The sequence below is a fragment of the Trichomycterus rosablanca genome, chromosome 2 (assembly GCF_030014385.1).
Source record: "Trichomycterus rosablanca isolate fTriRos1 chromosome 2, fTriRos1.hap1, whole genome shotgun sequence".
Lineage (NCBI taxonomy): Eukaryota > Metazoa > Chordata > Actinopteri > Siluriformes > Trichomycteridae > Trichomycterus > Trichomycterus rosablanca.
The window spans coordinates 59,104,802-59,124,981 of NC_085989.1; the positions used below are offsets into that span (position 1 = coordinate 59,104,802).

A 20,180-nucleotide genomic window follows, 5' to 3' on the forward strand; every position below is an offset into this window, starting at 1 on the left:
ACACACGGAATTTGTTTCCGGCTGTTGTTAGCTCTCTACAATATACAAAACAAAACTATATGTAGATAATGTACAAATTTACATGCTCGGCAGAATTTGCATATGTAAAAAATATAAAATTAGCACAAGATAAACAGTAAAGTAAGATAAGATGCAGTTACTGTATTATACAGCATGTATAAAGTGCAGTGTGGCATGTAAACAACAGTAAACACCAGTTCAGTTTTGGTTATTAATAAGTTTGATGAGGGTAGAAGGTTAAAAATGTTATTTCCAGGGTGTAAAAAGCACCGATGATTTTTGCCGCTCTATCCACCACTCTTTGCAGTCTGCATTTGTCCTGTTTTGTAGCTGAACCGAACCACACTGTGATGGACAGATTCAATGACTGCGGTGTAGAACTGTTTCATCAGCTCCTGTGGCAGACCGTGTTTCCTCAGTTGACGCAGAAAGTAGATCCTTTGCTGGGCCTTTTTGAGGATGGAGTTGGTGTCATTGTTATATTAGCAATATGGAATAATTTCTAACCAATGTACCAACAGAACTGAGGTAAATGTTAATATTCTCAATACATCTGAACACAGAATTTCAGTTAGCGATCAATGCTAAACATGTTTTTATTTATCTGAAAAGAGGACAGAAGCTTTCAGGAATCAATAATGAGGCTGAGGATTAAGGTTCAAGATGTAGATATTTTATTAACAAACAAGCAATAACAAGCAAAATACATAAATAACACATAAATGACCATAACAATACTAATCCATGTAACACATAGCAAAAGGAGAAAAACAAGAAGAACCTCACAGATCAGCTCTTCATCATCCTGCCACCTCAAACTGGAGACTAACCAATAATCAAGGAAATAATAATAATAACACCCTACACTAAAACAGTGATGGCATAGTTACCTTGAAAAAGTAATCTGATTACTGATTACTGATTACTCCTTTAAAAAGTAACTAAGTTAGATTACAAGTTACTTTATTAGTTATATAATGCGGTCCGCTAATGTATCCCATAATGCAACTGGAGCTGCGATTGAAGCGGAATAAGAAACAAGAAAGACGGAGTCCTCTGTTCACAAGTGTAAGTAAGATAAATAAAATAACATTTTTAAAGACAAATAAATAACAAAAAGACGATAAATATCCTACATTTTGGCGAGTGGGATTTGTAATGAGTCTGTAACCATGGTGATATTACGTCATCACGTCCCCACGTCATCACTCGGCGTTGGCCGAGTAGTGCACACTTCCTCCAATCTAGTGCACACTCTGTAAGTAACCGATTCCGGACGCAGCCCGTGACTTAACTGTCGCATAGGCCAGATGTCACTCCCCAAGATGCAAGAAGAAAGCAAAAGTATATCTTTTTACTAAGGAAAATGACAAAAATAGTAACGCACAGTAACTTGGATAAGTAACTTTAATCTGATTACTGGATTGGAAATAGTAACGCGTTAGATTACTCCTTACTGAAAAATGCGGTCAGATTAGAGTAACGCGTTCCTGACCTTCACTGCACTAAAAGAACATGATTGTTTGGGTTTACACTGTTTGATAATGTTTTACATCTTTGACATTAATGTCATGTTGCACATTATGGGTTTGGATTGATGCATCACTAAATATTGAGACGTTCACTGTTTCACACTAAGGTGTTTTACATGGAATTGTTCAACTTTCAACTTTTAGCATGTTAGCAAAGTTTTAAAGTATTAAGGTTCAGTTTACTGGAGGGCAGAAAATTCCACAGTTGTCTGGATAAAGCATCGACTCTGATCTTTCATCCCAAGTGATTTTAACTTCTTTTACAGCCTCTCTGGGGGTAAGGGACTGTTATGTTCCAAGGAACTATTTTATTTGCAGTAATGCGGCACTATGTTTTCCTTTTAAGATCGCGGAGTGTTACAGTTTATGAAAATGTGTTGACTGAGTCTGTTAACGAAGAAATAATAATTAAAAAAACCGTATTTGTGTAATGTACTGCATAGTTGTTCATTTGTTTGTGTGTTAAGTGTAGAAAACACAACAGGGACACCAGAGACTGGTACAAGAAGGAACAAACCCCCAATCTACTTTCCCTCTCTGTACATACAAATCAAACATCCTTCACTGTGGAATCCCAAACCTGGACTTTCAAAGACCAAAGATGATTTACTCCCTTCAAACCAAACATACACACACTTATCTGGAATTCCAGTGACCTGAATCTGGGACCATGATCTGTCCAACATAGAAAAGAACTAAGCTAAGTAAACTCTAGCAAAGACAATCCAGCATGTTGTAATGTGTATAAATAAAATCCTCAGACAGACTGTCCCCATAAGTCTATCATTTATCTATCATTTCTATTTTAATACTGTGTTTAACTGGAGATATAGTGTTAGGAATGATGTTATACCAATATCCTGTACACAAGTCTAAAGAACATTTGTACTGCATGCTTAAATCACATATGTACTGATTTCTGTGTATTACAGCTGTTTAATCTATATATCAGTATTTAGATTTAGTTCTGTTATTATGTTACTGATATTTAGAGTTCACGTCTACAATCAGATCAGTTTCCTTTGTGTTTGTCAAAACTAGGGTTAGCACTGTGAGCACTGATACGGTTTAACTCAAGTGTGAATGCGCTGGTGTACTTTGAGATGACTCTGACTATAAAAACTCTTCACACACTGTGAGCACTGATACGGTCTCTCTCCAGTGTGAATGCGCTGGTGTTTTTTCAGAGCACTCTGTTGATTAAAACTCTTTCCACACTGTGAGCACTGATACGGTCTCTCTCCAGTGTGAATGCGCTGGTGTTTTTTCAGAGCACTCTGTTGATTAAAACTCTTTCCACACTGTGAGCACTGATACGGTCTCTCTCCAGTGTGAATGCGCAGGTGTTTTTTCAAATCACTCTGAAAAATAAAACCCTTCCCACACTGTGAGCACTGATACGGTTTCTCTCCAGTGTGAATGCGCTGGTGTAATTTCAGATGACTCTGACTATAAAAACCCTTCCCACACTGTGAGCACTGATATGGTCTCTCTCCAGTGTGAATGCGCTGGTGTTTTTTCAAATCACTCTGATAATTAAAACTCTTCTCACACTGTGAGCACTGATACGGTTTCTCTCCAGTGTGAATGCGCTGGTGTCTTTCAAGATGACACTGATTATAGAAACTCTTCCCACACTGTGAGCACTGATATGATTTCTCTCCAGTGTGAATGCGCTGGTGCATTTTCAAATAACTCTGACAATTAAAACTCTTCTCACACTGTGAGCACTGATATGGTTTCTCTCCAGTGTGAATGCGCTGGTGAATTTTTAGATTACTCTGACAATTAAAACTCTTCCCACACTGTGAGCACTGATATGGTTTCTCTCCAGTGTGAATGCGCTGGTGTTTTTTCAGACTACTCTGACAAATAAAACTCTTCCCACACTGTGAGCACTGATATAGTTTCACTCCAGTGTGAATGTGCTGGTGTCTTTTGAGGGCACTCAATGTGTTAAAACTCTTATCACACTCTGAGCACTGATATGGTTTCTCTCCAGTGTGAATGCGCTGGTGTATTTTGAGATCACTCTGGTACCTAAAACTCTTCCCACATTGTGAGCACTGACATGGTTTCTTTCCGGTGTGAATGCGCTGGTGTCTCTTGAGATCACTCTGGACCATGAAGCTCTTCCCACACTGTGAGCACAGATGTAGTTTCACTCCAGTGTGAATGCGCTGGTGTTCCTTGAGATCTCTCTGTTGACTAAAACTCTTATCACACTGTGAGCACTGATACAAATTCTCTTCAGTGTGAATGCGCTGGTGTCTTTTGAAAGCACTCTGTTGATTAAAACTGTTCCCACACTGTAAGCACTGATATGGTTTCTCTCCAGTGTGAATGCGCTGGTGTACTTTGAGTTTACTCGGGGAAATAAAGCTCTTCCCGCACTGTGAACACCGATGTAGTTTCACTTTAGTGTGAATGTGCTGGTGTTCCTTGTGATCACTCTGTTGACTAAAACTCTTATCACACTGTGAGCACTGATACAAATTCTCACGAGTGTGAATGCGCTGGTGTTTTTTGAGAGAACTCTGTTGCTTAAACCTCTTCCCACACTGTGAGCACTGATACGGTCTCTCTCCAGTGTGAACGCGCTGGTGTCTTTTGAGTTTACTCAAGGAAATAAAGCTCTTCCCGCACTGTGAGCACTGATGTGGTTTCACTTTGATGTGAATGCACTGGTGTTCCTTGAGCTCACTCTGTTGACTAAAGCTGTTCCCACACTGTGAGCACTGATACAAATTCTCTCCAGTGTGAATGCGATAGTGTTTGTTGAGAGCACTCTGTTGATTAAAACTCTTTTCACACTGTGAGCACTGATACGGTTTCTCTCCAGTGTGAATGCGCTGGTGTCGGTTGAGTTTACTCTGGGAAATAAAGCTCTTTCCACACTGTGAACACTGATGTAGTTTCACTCTAGTGTGAATGCGCTGATGTTCCTTGAGATCACTCTGTTGACTAAAACTCTTATCACACTGTGAGCACTGATATAAATTCTCTCCAGTGTGAATGCGATGGTGTTTGTTGAGAGCACTCTGTTGATTAAAACGTTTCCCACACTGTGAGCACTGATATGGTTTCTCTCCAGTGTGAATGCGCTGGTGTATCTTAAGAGCACCCCGGGTACTAAAGCTCTTTCCACACTGAGAGCACTGATACAGTTTCTCTCCAGTGTGAATGCGCTGGTGTATTTTGAGTTTACTCTGGTACTTAAAGCTCTTCCCACAGTGTGAGCAGACGTTTCCTTCTTCCTGTGTGGGACTGAGAGAGGTGTTAATGCTGACAGTACCAGAGGACGTTTGCTGATTACTGGAGCTTCTGGTGGGCGTCAGATCCTCATGTTCAGTCTTAATCTTCACCAGCGCATCATCATATTTATCATGGTTGCAGCTCTTGATGTGATTGTGGAGGTGATTTTGGGTTGTAGAGGAACGTGGACACGAGGAGCAGGAGAAATCCTTGTTCAGTTCTGAAGTAGAAAATAATCAAATACATTTATAACATTATAAATAATAAAATACATTTATAACATTATAAATAATAAATACATTTATAACATTATAAATAATAAAATACATTTATAACATTATAAATAATAAATACATTTATAACATTATGAATAATAAAATACATTTATAACATTATAAATAATAAAATACATTTATAACATTATAAATAATAAAATACATTTATAACATTATAAATAATAAAATACGTTTATAACATTATAAATAATAAAATACATTTATAACATTATAAATAATAAAATACATTTATAACATTATAAATAATAAACTACATTTATAACATTATAAATAATAAATACATTTATAACATTATAAATAATAAACTACATTTATAACATTATAAATAATAAACTACATTTATAACATTATATATAATAAAATACATTTATAACATTATAAATAATAAACTACATTTATAACATAAATAATAAAATACATTTATAACATTATAAATAATAAAATACATTTATAACATTATAAATAATAAAATACATTTATAACATTATAAATAATAAAATACATTTATAACATTATAAATAATAAACTACATTTATAACATTATAAATAATAAAATACATTTATAACATTATAAATAATAAAATACATTTATAACATTATAAATAATAAAATACATTTATAACATTATAAATAATAAAACACATTTATAACATTATAAATAATAAAATACATATATAACATTATAAATAATAAAATATGTTTATAACATTATAAATAATAAAATACATATATAACATTATAAATAATAAAATACATTTATAACATTATAAATAATAAAATACATTTATAACATTATAAATAATAAAATACATTTATAACATTATAAATAATAAAATACATTTATAACATTATAAATAATAAAATACATTTATAACATTATAAATAATAAAATATGTTTATAACATTATAAATAATAAAATACATATATAACATTATAAATAATAAAATACATTTATAACATTATAAATAATAAAATACATTTATAACATTATAAATAATAAAATACATTTATAACATTATAAATAATAAAATACATATATAACATTATAAATAATAAAATACATTTATAACATTATAAATAATAAAATACATTTATAACATTATAAATAATAAAATACATTTATAACATTATAAATAATAAAATATGTTTATAACATTATAAATAATAAAATACATATATAACATTATAAATAATAAAATACATTTATAACATTATAAATAATAAAATACATTTATAACATTATAAATAATAAAATACATTTATAACATTATAAATAATAAAATATGTTTATAACATTATAAATAATAAACTACATTTATAACATTATAAATAATAAACTACATTTATAACATTATAAATAATAAACTACATTTATAACATTATAAATAATAAAATACATTTATAACATTATAAATAATAAACTACATTTATAACATTATAAATAATAAAATACATTTATAACATTATAATTAATAAAATACATTTATAACATTATAAATAATAAAATACATTTATAACATTATAAATAATAAAATACATTTATAACATTATAAATAATAAAATACATTTATAACATTATAAATAATAAACTACATTTATAACATTATAAATAATAAAATACATTTATAACATTATAAATAATAAACTACATTTATAACATTATAAATAATAAAATACATTTATAACATTATAATTAATAAAATACATTTATAACATTATAAATAATAAAATACATTTATAACATTATAAATAATAAACTACATTTATAACATTATAAATAATAAAATACATTTATAACATTATAAATAATAAACTACATTTATAACATTATAAATAATAAAATACATTTATAACATTATAAATAATAAACTACATTTATAACATTATAAATAATAAAATACATTTATAACATTATAAATAATAAACTACATTTATAACATTATAAATAATAAAATACATTTATAACATTATAAATAAAAAAATACATTTATAACATTATAAATAATAAAATACATTTATAACATTATAAATAATAAAACACATTTATAACATTATAAATAATAAATTACATTTATAACATTATAAATAATAAAATACATTTATAACATTATAATTAATAAAATACATTTATAACATTATAAATAATAAACTACATTTATAACATTATAAATAATAAAATACATTTATAACATTATAAATAATAAACTACATTTATAACATTATAAATAATAAATTACATTTATAACATTATAAATAATAAAATACATTTATAACATTATAAATAATAAAATACATTTATAACATTATAAATAATAAATTACATTTATAACATTATAAATAATAAATTACATTTATAACATTATAAATAATAAAATACATTTATAACATTATAAATAATAAACTACATTTATAACATTATAAATAATAAATTACATTTATAACATTATAAATAATAAAATACATTTATAACATTATAAATAATAAAATACATTTATAACATTATAAATAATAAATTACATTTATAACATTATAAATAATAAAATACATTTATAACATTATAAATAATAAAATACATTTATAACATTATAAATAATAAAACACATTTATAACGTTATGAATAATAAACTACATTTATAACATTATAAATAATAAAATACATTTATAACATTATAATTAATAAAATACATTTATAACATTATAAATAATAAATTACATTTATAACATTATAAATAATAAAATACATTTATAACATTATAATTAATAAAATACATTTATAACATTATAAATAATAAACTACATTTATAACATTATAAATAATAAAATACATTTATAACATTATAAATAATAAACTACATTTATAACATTATAAATAATAAAATACATTTATAACATTATAAATAATAAAATACATTTATAACATTATAATTAATAAAATACATTTATAACATTATAAATAATAAAATACATTTATAACATTATAAATAATAAACTACATTTATAACATTATAAATAATAAAATACATTTATAACATTATAAATAATAAACTACATTTATAACATTATAAATAATAAAATACATTTATAACATTATAAATAATAAACTACATTTATAACATTATAAATAATAAACTACATTTATAACATTATAAATAATAAAATACATTTATAACATTATAAATAATAAACTACATTTATAACATTATAAATAATAAAATACATTTATAACATTATAATTAATAAAATACATTTATAACATTATAAATAATAAACTACATTTATAACATTATAAATAATAAACTACATTTATAACATTATAAATAATAAAATACATTTATAACATTATAAATAATAAAATACATTTATAACATTATAAATAATAAAATACATTTATAACATTATAAATAATAAAGATTGTTAGTAAATGTTAAACTGAGATCCGATGCTAAAGTCCTGTAACGTGATTCATCCTGCATTCATCATTTCCTGCTCACACTGATCTGCATGAGCACAATACAAGCTTTCACTGTATGATGCTTCATCCCAGGTGCCTCTGATTCTATTCAATACAAATATCTTACTGAGTTCATCTTCATCTTCAGCTTCTTCCTTCTTCACAGGCTTCATCTGGAAACCTCCACACTGTTGGTCCCCTGGGGTGAGATGTTCCTCAGAGGTGACGAGTTCCACAGGGATTGAAGAGCTTTTATCTGAAATTTCTTTGTTTTGTGAAGATAAAAAATAAGTTTGTTATTGTTGGTAGTAACGAGCAACTTCTTTATTAAGCACTTAAGTTAGAACTAACAGACACGTACTTCTATACTATCTGTCAAAAAAGATGATCTATAAACCTTTGTTCAAACAGGGTTTCAGCAGATTTAATAATAATAATAACAATAATAATAATAATAATAACAATAATAATAATAATAATAATAATAATACAACCCCAAATCACAAAAAGTTTGGACATGACGGAAAATATAAATAATAATAAAAACACAGAGTTTCTTACATTGACTTTAACTTTTATTTGATGTCAGACAGGATGAACCTGAGATATTTCATCTTTTATCTGCTCAACTTCATTTCATTTATTAATAAACATCCATTTTAATCACTGCAGTTTAAGATCTGGACTTCCAAACTTTCATCAGAAGGGGACTAAAAATTTTGGACCAAGTTTACACAAATGTAGCTGATGCCTACAAAGCGACACCCCTCCCCCACCTGGGTCAGTCTGATCACAAGTCTTTGTTCCTGCTCCACAAGTACACCCCAGTCATCAAACATCTGAGACCAACAACAAGGGCATTTAAGATCTGTATATAAGGTGCAGACTCATCTCTCCAGGAACATCAGCACAAACAATCATGTATATATTGAATATATCTGCTTATACCTCATCTATCATCTACCTCATGAACCATTGTACCATCTATTCACCATCATGAACTAACACTTGTCTTTAGTCCTGTCTTCTAATTACTTGTTTAGATTAGGGATAATTAGGAATATCTTTTGTAGTTATTTATTATAGGATTTTTTGTATTATTGTTGTATTTGCACTGTTTTGTATTGTCTTGCACTTTTTGTACCGTGTTACACCGTGATCCTAGAGGAACGCTGTTTCGTTTCAATATGTACTTGTATGTAGCTGAAATGACAATTAAAACCTCTCTGACTCTCTGACTCTTATATACTCGACTTTATTTATTCTCATTCATTACCCAATCATTCAGCCACTTTTATTCACCTCGCATTACTCTGTAATTATATACAGTGGAACCTCGGTATACGTCCTTAATCCGTTCCAGAACCTTGGACTTATACCAAAACAGGACGTATACCAAACAAATTTTCCAATAGGAAATAAAGGGAAAATGATTAATCCGTTCCCATGAAAAAAATCCTATTGTTTTTGCCGTATTATACGTTCATGGAGTTGTATAAAATAATTTATAAAACAGATAGTTCCGGTCCTAAAATCTGATTGGCTGAGCTGCGTTTAAAGCCGTTGTAAAATCCCCGATATATGCGCACCTGTGACCACCTCACATCATTCCATATTAATACACCACTGAAAAGTAAAAGTACAAACTTGGTTGAACACTATTGTAACTCATGTACTATACATGGAAATGTCCAGATTATTATAAACAGTAATCCTAATCATTAAGCGGGTGTTTCGTCCAAGAAATAGTGTAATAGTTTGCGAATGTTATGTTCGCCCTCATTTTGCCTAGCAACACGGAACACCGTTAACGGGACTACAGTACCTGTAGTACAGTACCTGAAAACTATATATAGCGCGTTATAGCTATAGAGTTATAGCGCGGATTGTTTACTGAATGGTAGCAACTGGTGTAATGACGCTCGTGGCTCTGTCTCGCGAGAGATAAACAAGAGTAGTGAGCGGTGTCGTGACTGATTTTGACCCGTACAAGTTCTAGCATGCGAGTCGTATTCCAAACAAAGGTCGTATACCAAGTTGGACTTATACCAAAGCAGACGTATACCGAGGTTCCACTGTACTACTATACACTGTACAGTCAGCATTATCTGTTTAATATTCTTTATCTTCTGTCTCCTCATTTCACTCACCTGCTCACTTATGCACTAAAATCTACAATCTAAACACTAGATCACAAAAATATTACAAGTAATTCAGACACGACCAAATTAGGAGAAATTATTTTATAAAAACGTTTAAAATATCTTACTGAGTTCATCTTCAGCTTCTTCCTTCTTCACAGGCTTCATCTGTAAAACTCCACACTGTTGGTCCTCTGGGGTGAGATGTTCCTCAGAGGTGACCACAGGGATTATGGATCCTTCACCTGAAATTTCTTTGTTTTGTGAAGAAAAAAATAAGGTTGTTATTGTTGGTAGTAACGACCAACTTCTTTATTAAGCACTTAAGTTAGAACTCATCCCAACGGGAAGAGCCCGGCGCCGAGACCATAAACAAAACACGGGTAAACGTGGAGGTTTGCATCCACACCAGCCAGCGCTACCCAGTATCTTCCTGGCCAATATGTGGTGACAAACTAAAAATCTGGACCCTGACACAGAAGAGGCTCATGGACTGCAGCGTCATTATTTTTCCAGAAACATGGCTACACCACAGCGAGGTGGAACTGATGAAGAGCTGATGAAGAGCTTCTGTGGTGGTGTTTGCCTTTATGTGGAAGGTGCCGACTCATCTCTCCAGGACCAGTTCCAACACACAGACTGGAGCCGGTTTGCTCTCCAAGCCACCACAGATTACACTATCTGCATCGACTCCTACACTAACTCTGTCCTGGACAAATCCTAACCAGAAGCCCTGGATGAACAGTGAGGTTCTTCTGCTCAAAGTGAGGAATACTGCCTTCTGGTCTGGAGACCGAGCAGCCTACAGCACAGCCAGAGCCAGTCTGAAGGAAGGTATCTTCAGGGCTAAACACAGTTATAAACAGCACATTGAGGAGCACTTCAATTCCTCCAACCCAATGTGGCAAAGGGATAAAAACAATCACTGACATTAACCCACACAATGCAGCTCCCTATGCTGATGACTCGCTCCCCAATGAGCTCAATAACTTCTACACTTGCTTTGATCAGAGTAACAACATGGTTGCCTTCAAGACAGATCTTCCTCCAGATGAGCAGCCAATCACACTCACCACCAAGGCACCAGCGCATCAGTCTGTAACTGTAACCCTGCTAAACTCTTCCACACCACTTTAAAAGTATCACTGCACTCTGGAACTCTGTACTATTCACAAGTGAACCATCTCACCTGTATATACCATCAGCACAAACAATCATGTATATATTGAATATATCTGCTTATATACTCAACTTTATTTATTCTCATTCATTACCCAATCATTCAGCCACTTTTATTCACCTTGCATTACTCTGTAATTATATACTAATCTATACACTGTACAGTCAGCATTATCTGTTTAATATTCTTTATCTTCTGTCTCCTCATTTAATTTATCTGCTCACTTATGCACTAAAATCTACAATCTAAACACTAGATCACAAAAATATTACAAGTAATTAAGACACGACCAAATTAGGAGAAATTAATTTATAAAAAAGTTATATAAAAATCTTACTGAGTTCATCTTTATCTTCAGCTTCTTCCTTCTTCACAAGCTTCATCTGGAAACCTCCACACTGTTGGTCCTCTGAGAAGAGCAGCTCCACAAAAGGGACGAGTTCCGGAGGGATTAAAGTTACTTCACCTGAAATTCATCAATATGTGAAGAAGAAACTCAACAACTGGAGGAAACTGAAGGTTGTGAGTTTGGTTTTCCAATCACAAATAAATCTTAGTTAGATTAAAACTTAAACCCAGACTGGAGTGTAGCAGCACAGGACAGTACGATACAGTACAGGTTCTAATCCCACTATCCACATTCTCTTATTATTTCTACTTATTAGTGACTCCAATACTAACCACACTGTACTGTACCATACTGTACTGTACCACACTGTACTGTACCATACTGTACTGTACCATACTGTACTGTACCATACTGTACTGTACCACACTGTACTGTACCATACTGTACTGTACCATACTGTACTGTACCATACTGTACTGTACCATACTGTACTGTATCATACTGTACTGTACCATACTGTACTGTACCATACTGTACTGTACCACACTGTACTGTACCATACTGTACTGTACTGTACTGTACTGTATCATACTGTACTGTACCACACTGTACTGTACCATACTGTACTGTACCATACTGTACTGTATCATACTGTACTGTACCATACTGTACTGTACCATACTGTACTGTACCTCACTGTACTGTACCACACTGTACTGTATCATACTGTACTGTACCACACTGTACTGTACCATACTGTACTGTACCTCACTGTACTGTACCATACTGTACTGTACCTCACTGTACTGTACCATACTGTACTGTACCATACTGTACTGTACCACACTGTACTGTACCACACTGTACTGTACCACACTGTACTGTACCATACTGTACTGTACCTCACTGTACTGTACCATACTGTACTGTACCACACTGTACTGTACCATACTGTACTGTACCTCACTGTACTGTACCTCACTGTACTGTACCATACTGTACTGTACCTCACTGTACTGTATCATACTGTACTGTACCACACTGTACTGTACCATACTGTACTGTACCATACTGTACTGTATCATACTGTACTGTACCACACTGTACTGTACCATACTGTACTGTACCTCACTGTACTGTACCTCACTGTACTGTACCATACTGTACTGTATCATACTGTACTGTACCACACTGTACTGTACCATACTGTACTGTACCTCACTGTACTGTACCTCACTGTACTGTACCATACTGTACTGTATCATACTGTACTGTACCATACTGTACTGTACCACACTGTACTGTACCATACTGTACTGTACCACACTGTACTGTACCATACTGTACTGTATCATACTGTACTGTACCACAATGTACTGTACCATACTGTACTGTACCTCACTGTACTGTACCATACTGTACTGTACCACACTGTACTGTACCATACTGTACTGTATCATACTGTACTGTACCACACTGTACTGTACCATACTGTACTGTACCATACTGTACTGTACCTCTACCATACTGTACTGTACCACACTGTACTGTACCATACTGTACCACACTGTACTGTACCACACTGTCTTGTACCATACTGTACTGTACCACACTGTACTGTACCCCACTGTACTGTACCACACTGTACTGTACCATACTGTACTGTACCACACTGTACTGTACCATACTGTACTGTATCATACTGTACTGTACCACACTGTACTGTACCATACTGTACTGTACCATACTGTACTGTACCTCTACCATACTGTACTGTACCACACTGTACTGTACCATACTGTACCACACTGTACTGTACCACACTGTCTTGTACCATACTGTACTGTACCACACTGTACTGTACCCCACTGTACTGTACCACACTGTACTGTACCCCACTGTACTGTACCACACTGTACTGTACCATACTGTACTGTACCTCACTGTACTGTACCATACTGTACTGTACCTCACTGTACTGTACCATACTGTACTGTACCACACTGTACCATACTGTACTGTACCATACTGTACTGTACCACACTGTACTGTACCATACTGTACTGTATCATACTGTACTGTACCTCACTGTACTGTACCATACTGTACCATACTGTACTGTACCTCACTGTACTGTACCTCACTGTACTGTACCATACTGTACCATACTGTACTGTACCACACTGTACTGTAACACACTGTACTGTACCTCACTGTACTGTACCATACTGTACTGTACCTCACTGTACTGTACCATACTGTACTGTACCATACTGTACTGTACCACACTGTACTGTATCATACTGTACTGTACCATACTGTACTGTACCAGACTGTCTGGTGGAATCATGCTCCACATTTACTTACAGAAAAAATCATCATCATCTTCCTCCTTTTTTATTAGTTTCTGCTGGAATCCTTCATGTTGTAGATTCACAGGGGTGACGTGTTCCTCTTCTGCTGACTGCATTATTAAAGATCTAACAGACAGATAAATAAATGAATGTATTTTATTTATTATTAAAGGTAAATTTAGGGAAATTCTGTCAGACTATTTTAACTGGCTGATGTTATTGTTATGAAATGAAGCTACTGTGGCACCAGGCAGCATCGAGAGTACCTGTTGAGTTTGGTACCTGTAAAGGTTTCTTCCTTGTAATAATTACAGAGTTTTAGGGTTATTTGGTCCTGGAATCTGTAAAGATGCTTCACTGTAGAAAAAGTGCTACACAGATACTTTTGTAACAGACTTTTTTTGTGGTGTAGTGTGCTGACCATGGTTGATGGGTAATTCATTGCGGTCACGCCATCTGCACTTCAAAAAAGTTCGGTCGAGCTTCTACACTAAACATTTTACTGCCCGTCTAAAGCATGTACTACGGTCCCCCGATTTAGAAGCATTAAAAAAGGTAAAGCAGCTGTTTAAAGTTTAATAAACATCATCTACAGTGTTCTGATACACAAAATCCAGCACATTCTTGAAGAACATTTACTCTGTTATTAATGAAAAAAATCCAGACATTTTACTGTAGGAATTTGTTGTGATGGGATCTCAAACTTACAGACCACTTTAGAAGTCCAATAAAATTAACAAATCAAATTGTTATCAAAAGCCACCACTATGATCATGAAGAACACTTACTCTAGTACACATGCTGTGATTTTGAGAGTTTTACTGTAGCAATTTCAAATAATTAGATAATTAACTTCATACAGTAAAAGTATCTTAAAATCACTACATGAGTACTAGAGTAAGTGTTCTTTATGATCATAGGGGGGCATTTGATAACAATTTGATTTTCTTATTTATTTGCTCTTCAAAAGTGGTATTAACACAACCGAATAAACTCTTTACATGAGTTTGAGATCCGATCACAACAAATTCCTCCAGTAAAAATGTCTGAAATGTTTTTCATTAATAACAGAGTCGAAGCTCTTCTTGAATTTAGTGGAAATTCAAAGTTCACCTGTAAACAAAGTTAAACTGTAAACAAAGTTAAAAATATAATGTTTACATAAAAATGTAATATTTAATAATGAAGAAACTCAATCAGTTCCGCTCAATTGATTCATTTCGCTGGATAGGTTCAAATGAATCGGTTCATCAGTGCTGAATCATGTGTGTGTGTTTGTATAAAACATTAAAAAACTGTAAACAAAGCTGAAAATGTGATTTATATAAAAATTTTACATTTAATAATGAAGAAACTCTGAATGATCAGCTGATTCATCAGTTCAAATGAATCGGTTCATCAGTACTGAATCATGTGTGATGCTAACAGTTAGCGGAGCAGCTAGCAGTTTGTGTGTTTAAATGAAACTGGAGTTAAATCTCCTCAAATCCTCACAGTGATGTTTTATTATGAACTCTAGTTTTATTATTAATTAGAATGGAGTTATAATTAAATATAAGGGTTATAATTAAATACATATTTTACTTACAGATGAGGCTCTACAGTACAAACACAGCAGCTTCTTGTTCTTCTGATGATGTTTAATGGCGGTTGGCAGAACAACTTAAGACGCACCAGCGCCACCAACTGGACTGGAGTTGAACAGCAGCTTAGCAATAATAAACCTCCATTAGCCCTGTATCTCTCAGGTAGCTTTAGAGAGGACTACAGTCAGTCCTAGACGTTCTTGCAATCAGTTTCTTTAATGTCATGTTTAGTTTTCCAACATGTTTCTTACTATGTTCTTTCTTTCTTATACTCTTATAGAGTTTGACTGTTTCCTGTGTATTACAGTGTTACAGAGTCCAGTGGGGTGATTCCCTATTCTGTATAATGTTTGAATCAGACGCTGATGTTGCTCTGTGTATTGGTATTGTAATATGACTGTAGTGACTTTGACTCATTTGAGAGTTTGACACATACCTGAGCGATTGCTACTGTCTGAGCAAATGGCCACCTGTCATAACATTGTAAACCAGTGAGATATGTCTGTGTTGGGATGGGGGGGGGGTGACTGGCCAGCGTGGTCGTCCTGTTGGTGTGGACATAGATAAGATTGATTTTAAAGATGGACCTTATTATATATAACCCACTGGTTTCATAATTGATTTTGGAAAACTTCTGTCCTGTTTTAGGATTACTTCAGTTAATTTATTTAATATTATTTTTAATAATATTTGATAATTGTCCTCAAGCAAAACACCCTGTATCAAGTATGTCCCATAATTCCATGTTTTGTACATATGATAGTTGTAACCTCTACTTAATGGCACTTGTATATCAACAATTTGATATTTTACTGAGTCATTTGCAAAAAAACTCTATACAGTCTTTTCAGGTTAATTGGTGCCTCTACTGGACTTCCGTCTTAATACTGATATCAACACCACATTCATTGTAACCCTGATCAAGGTTGCAGTGCTCTTTATTATAGTTTACTATATTTAACCATTTACCACTGAATCCTATTCACCAACCCTGTTGATTTATCCTGTAACAAGTTTTACAAATTAAACCCTAATGAATAATCCAGCCTAAAGAAGATCTTGATGCTAGTTGGACAGAGCTGCATTCAGAAGGTTTTAGAAGGTCATTTATTTCCTGCAGATCAGTATTAGATCACATCCTCTCAATATATACACATAAAAACACCCTGGATACAACATTAACCCACCTGAAGACATGACTAACTCACCTGCACACATACAACTGCTCACACACCTGCTCATTAAATCAAACACTAACAATTGAGAGCACGAACGAAGAGCCTGTGGGTTCATTCAGGGAAATAAAAAAAAGGGAAACTGTGACCTGAGCTAAACAGTAATTTCCCCACACTGTCAGCACTGATCCAGTTTTTCTCCAGTGTGAATGCGTTGGTGTGTTTTGAGATAACTCTGTTGATTAAAACTCTTCCCACACTGTGAGCACTGATAGGGTTTCTCTCCAGTGTGAATGCGCTGGTGTATTTTGAGATAACTCTGTTGATTAAAACTCTTCCCACACTGTGAACACAGATACGGTTTCTCTCCAGTGTGAATGCGCTGGTGTTCTTTGAGATGACTGGTGATTAAAACTCTTTGCACATTGTAAGCACTGATATGGTTTCTCTCCAGTGTGAATGCAATGGTGTTTTTTTAGATCACTCTGTTGATTAAAACTCTTTCCACACTGTGAGCACTGATATGGTTTCTCTTCAGTCTGAATGCACTGGTGTTTTTTGAGATTACTCTGTGTACTAAAACTCTTCCCACACTGTGAGCACTGATGTGGTTTCTCTCCGGTGTGAATGCGCTGGTGTTCTTTGAGACCACTCAGGACCCTGAAGCTTTTCCCACACTGTGAGCAGACGTTTCCTTCTTCCTGTGTGGGACTGAGAGACGTGTTAATGCTGACAGTACCAGAGGACGTTTGCTGATTATTGGAGCTTCTGGTGGGCGTCAGATCCTCATGTTCAGTCTTAATCTTCACCAGAGTCTCATATTTATCATGATCTCAAGGGAGCTGGGAGCAGAGAAATGCTGGATATGACCCCAAGAACACCATCCCCACTGGGCATTTCTCTGCCTCCAAACACGGCGAGTGGAGTTGATGCCAAAGAGCTCAATTTTGGTCTCATCTGACCATATCACATTCTCCCAAGCTTTCTCTGAATCATTCAGGTGTTCATTGGCAAACTTCAGACGGGCCTGTTCATGAGCCTTCTTGAGCAAAGGGACTTTGCGGGCACTGCAGGATCTCGATCCATTACAGCGAAGTGTGTTGAGATCATTGACAAGCTCCTCCCGTGTAATTCTGGGCTGACCTCACCTTTCTCAGAATCATTCTTACCCCACCAGGTGAGATCTTGCATGGAGCTCCAGAGTGAGGGTGATTGACTGTGATCTTGTATTTCTTCCATTTTCGAATTATCGCACTAACAGTGGTCTCTTTCTCACCAAGCTTCTTGCTGATGGTCTTGTAGCCCATTCCAGCCTTGTGCAGGTCTACAATCTTGTCCCTGACGTCCTTTGATAGCTCTTTGGTCTTGCCCATGGTGGTCGAGAGATTTGAACGGAAGAAACTGATTCTGTGACAGGAGTCTTTTATACAGGGACAGGACTAATTTGTGTGCCTCATGGGCACATAACCGGTCTGTGGGGGTCAGAATTCTTGCTGGTCGGTAGGGGATCAAATACTTATTTCCCTTAATTAAATTAATTAATTAAATTAATAAATTTATAACTTTTATTTAATGTTTTTTTTCTGGATTTTTTGTTGATATTCTGTCTCTCTCTGTTAAAATAAACCTTCCATAAAAATTATAGACTGTTCAAGTCTTTGTAAGGGGGTAAACTTACAAAATCAGCAGGGGATCAAATACTTATTTCCCCCACTGTATGTGGATCTGTATCACACACAGAGAGTCACTCACCGACCCCCATCATCCCCCGTCTCTGTACAGGCACCATCAACCAGCCAGAAGAGACCATGAGTGCAGCAATTAAGCGAACTTCGACCCTCCCTCCCCCCCCCCCAGACATTATTTTCTGTATAGGCGCCTCACTAGCTGATAGGTCATTCTTGGGATTTGGTACCTTTTGGACCTTAAAACCTTTTAAAAATGAAACACTGTTTTAATTTGCTTTTCATGTTTTATTATAAAAAGGACGTGTTTTACTTTTCCAAACTAATATTGGTCAAGCTCAAGCACACATGCACCTCATATACACTGTGATGTCCAGCCTGTTACGCATTAGACTGTAACAGGGTGGACATTCTGACATAAAATTAGCCATTAGCTAGCGAGTGAGCAAAACCATAAAAGTGAATTCAGACAAAGAATTCTCAGCTTTTTAGTGTGATTATTTTTAAAATGATCAAATCGTTTTGCTTTTTATCATATATCCCACAACATGGTGGACATGTGATGGTTGACCATATAAGACTTTTAAGATAAAATGTGGAAAAAACAACATTAAAATGAGAAGTTTAATAAGCCGCTCATCTTCCACAGTTGTTTTCCCTCCAGAAAGATCATGTTAGCTCCAGGAAATTATGTAAGTATGCAAAACAGCTCTTCATTTTAAGAGACAGTAGTAAGAGATAACAGGGTGGACAGAAACTTAAGGGACGTGTGAAAAACTCTTATAATTAGCAATAACATCAAACTCATAAAGAAAATGAATTCAGGGTTTTAAGGAACTTAATCAAAACATTTTAAACAGTATTCCTGTAACAGTAAACCTATATACAAACCTTATATCATCACTAAATCAGATGTAAAGCACTGGGGATCATGGGAAAACCTCTGCTATCTAACAGATAAAAACAGTGTGTATACAGTCATTTTATTTTGGGGCTGGGGGTAAAAAACACTGTGTTTAGTATCTGAAAGTGTTCATTATTTCAGAAAGATGTTTAAAAATTGTTTAACATTTATTTACAATGATCAGTACTCGGGACACAAAAGGCACCGGATTAGAGGAATTACCCCGATTGTGGGGCTGAGAAAGGCATTG

General features: G+C 33.8%; 1 protein-coding gene across 1 annotated transcript in view; it reads right to left on the minus strand.

Annotated features, from left to right (window-relative positions):
• Window positions 1-2,532: 2,532 nt before the first annotated feature.
• Window positions 2,533-20,180, minus strand: part of LOC134302915 (zinc finger protein ZFP2-like) — a 46,036-nt gene continuing 28,388 nt past the window's right edge. Inside the window, exon 6 of the mRNA XM_062988169.1 lies at window positions 2,533-3,778. Coding sequence (XP_062844239.1) covers window positions 2,627-3,778 — 1,152 coding nt within the window. The 3' untranslated portion in view covers window positions 2,533-2,626. The remainder of the gene's footprint in view (window positions 3,779-20,180) is intronic.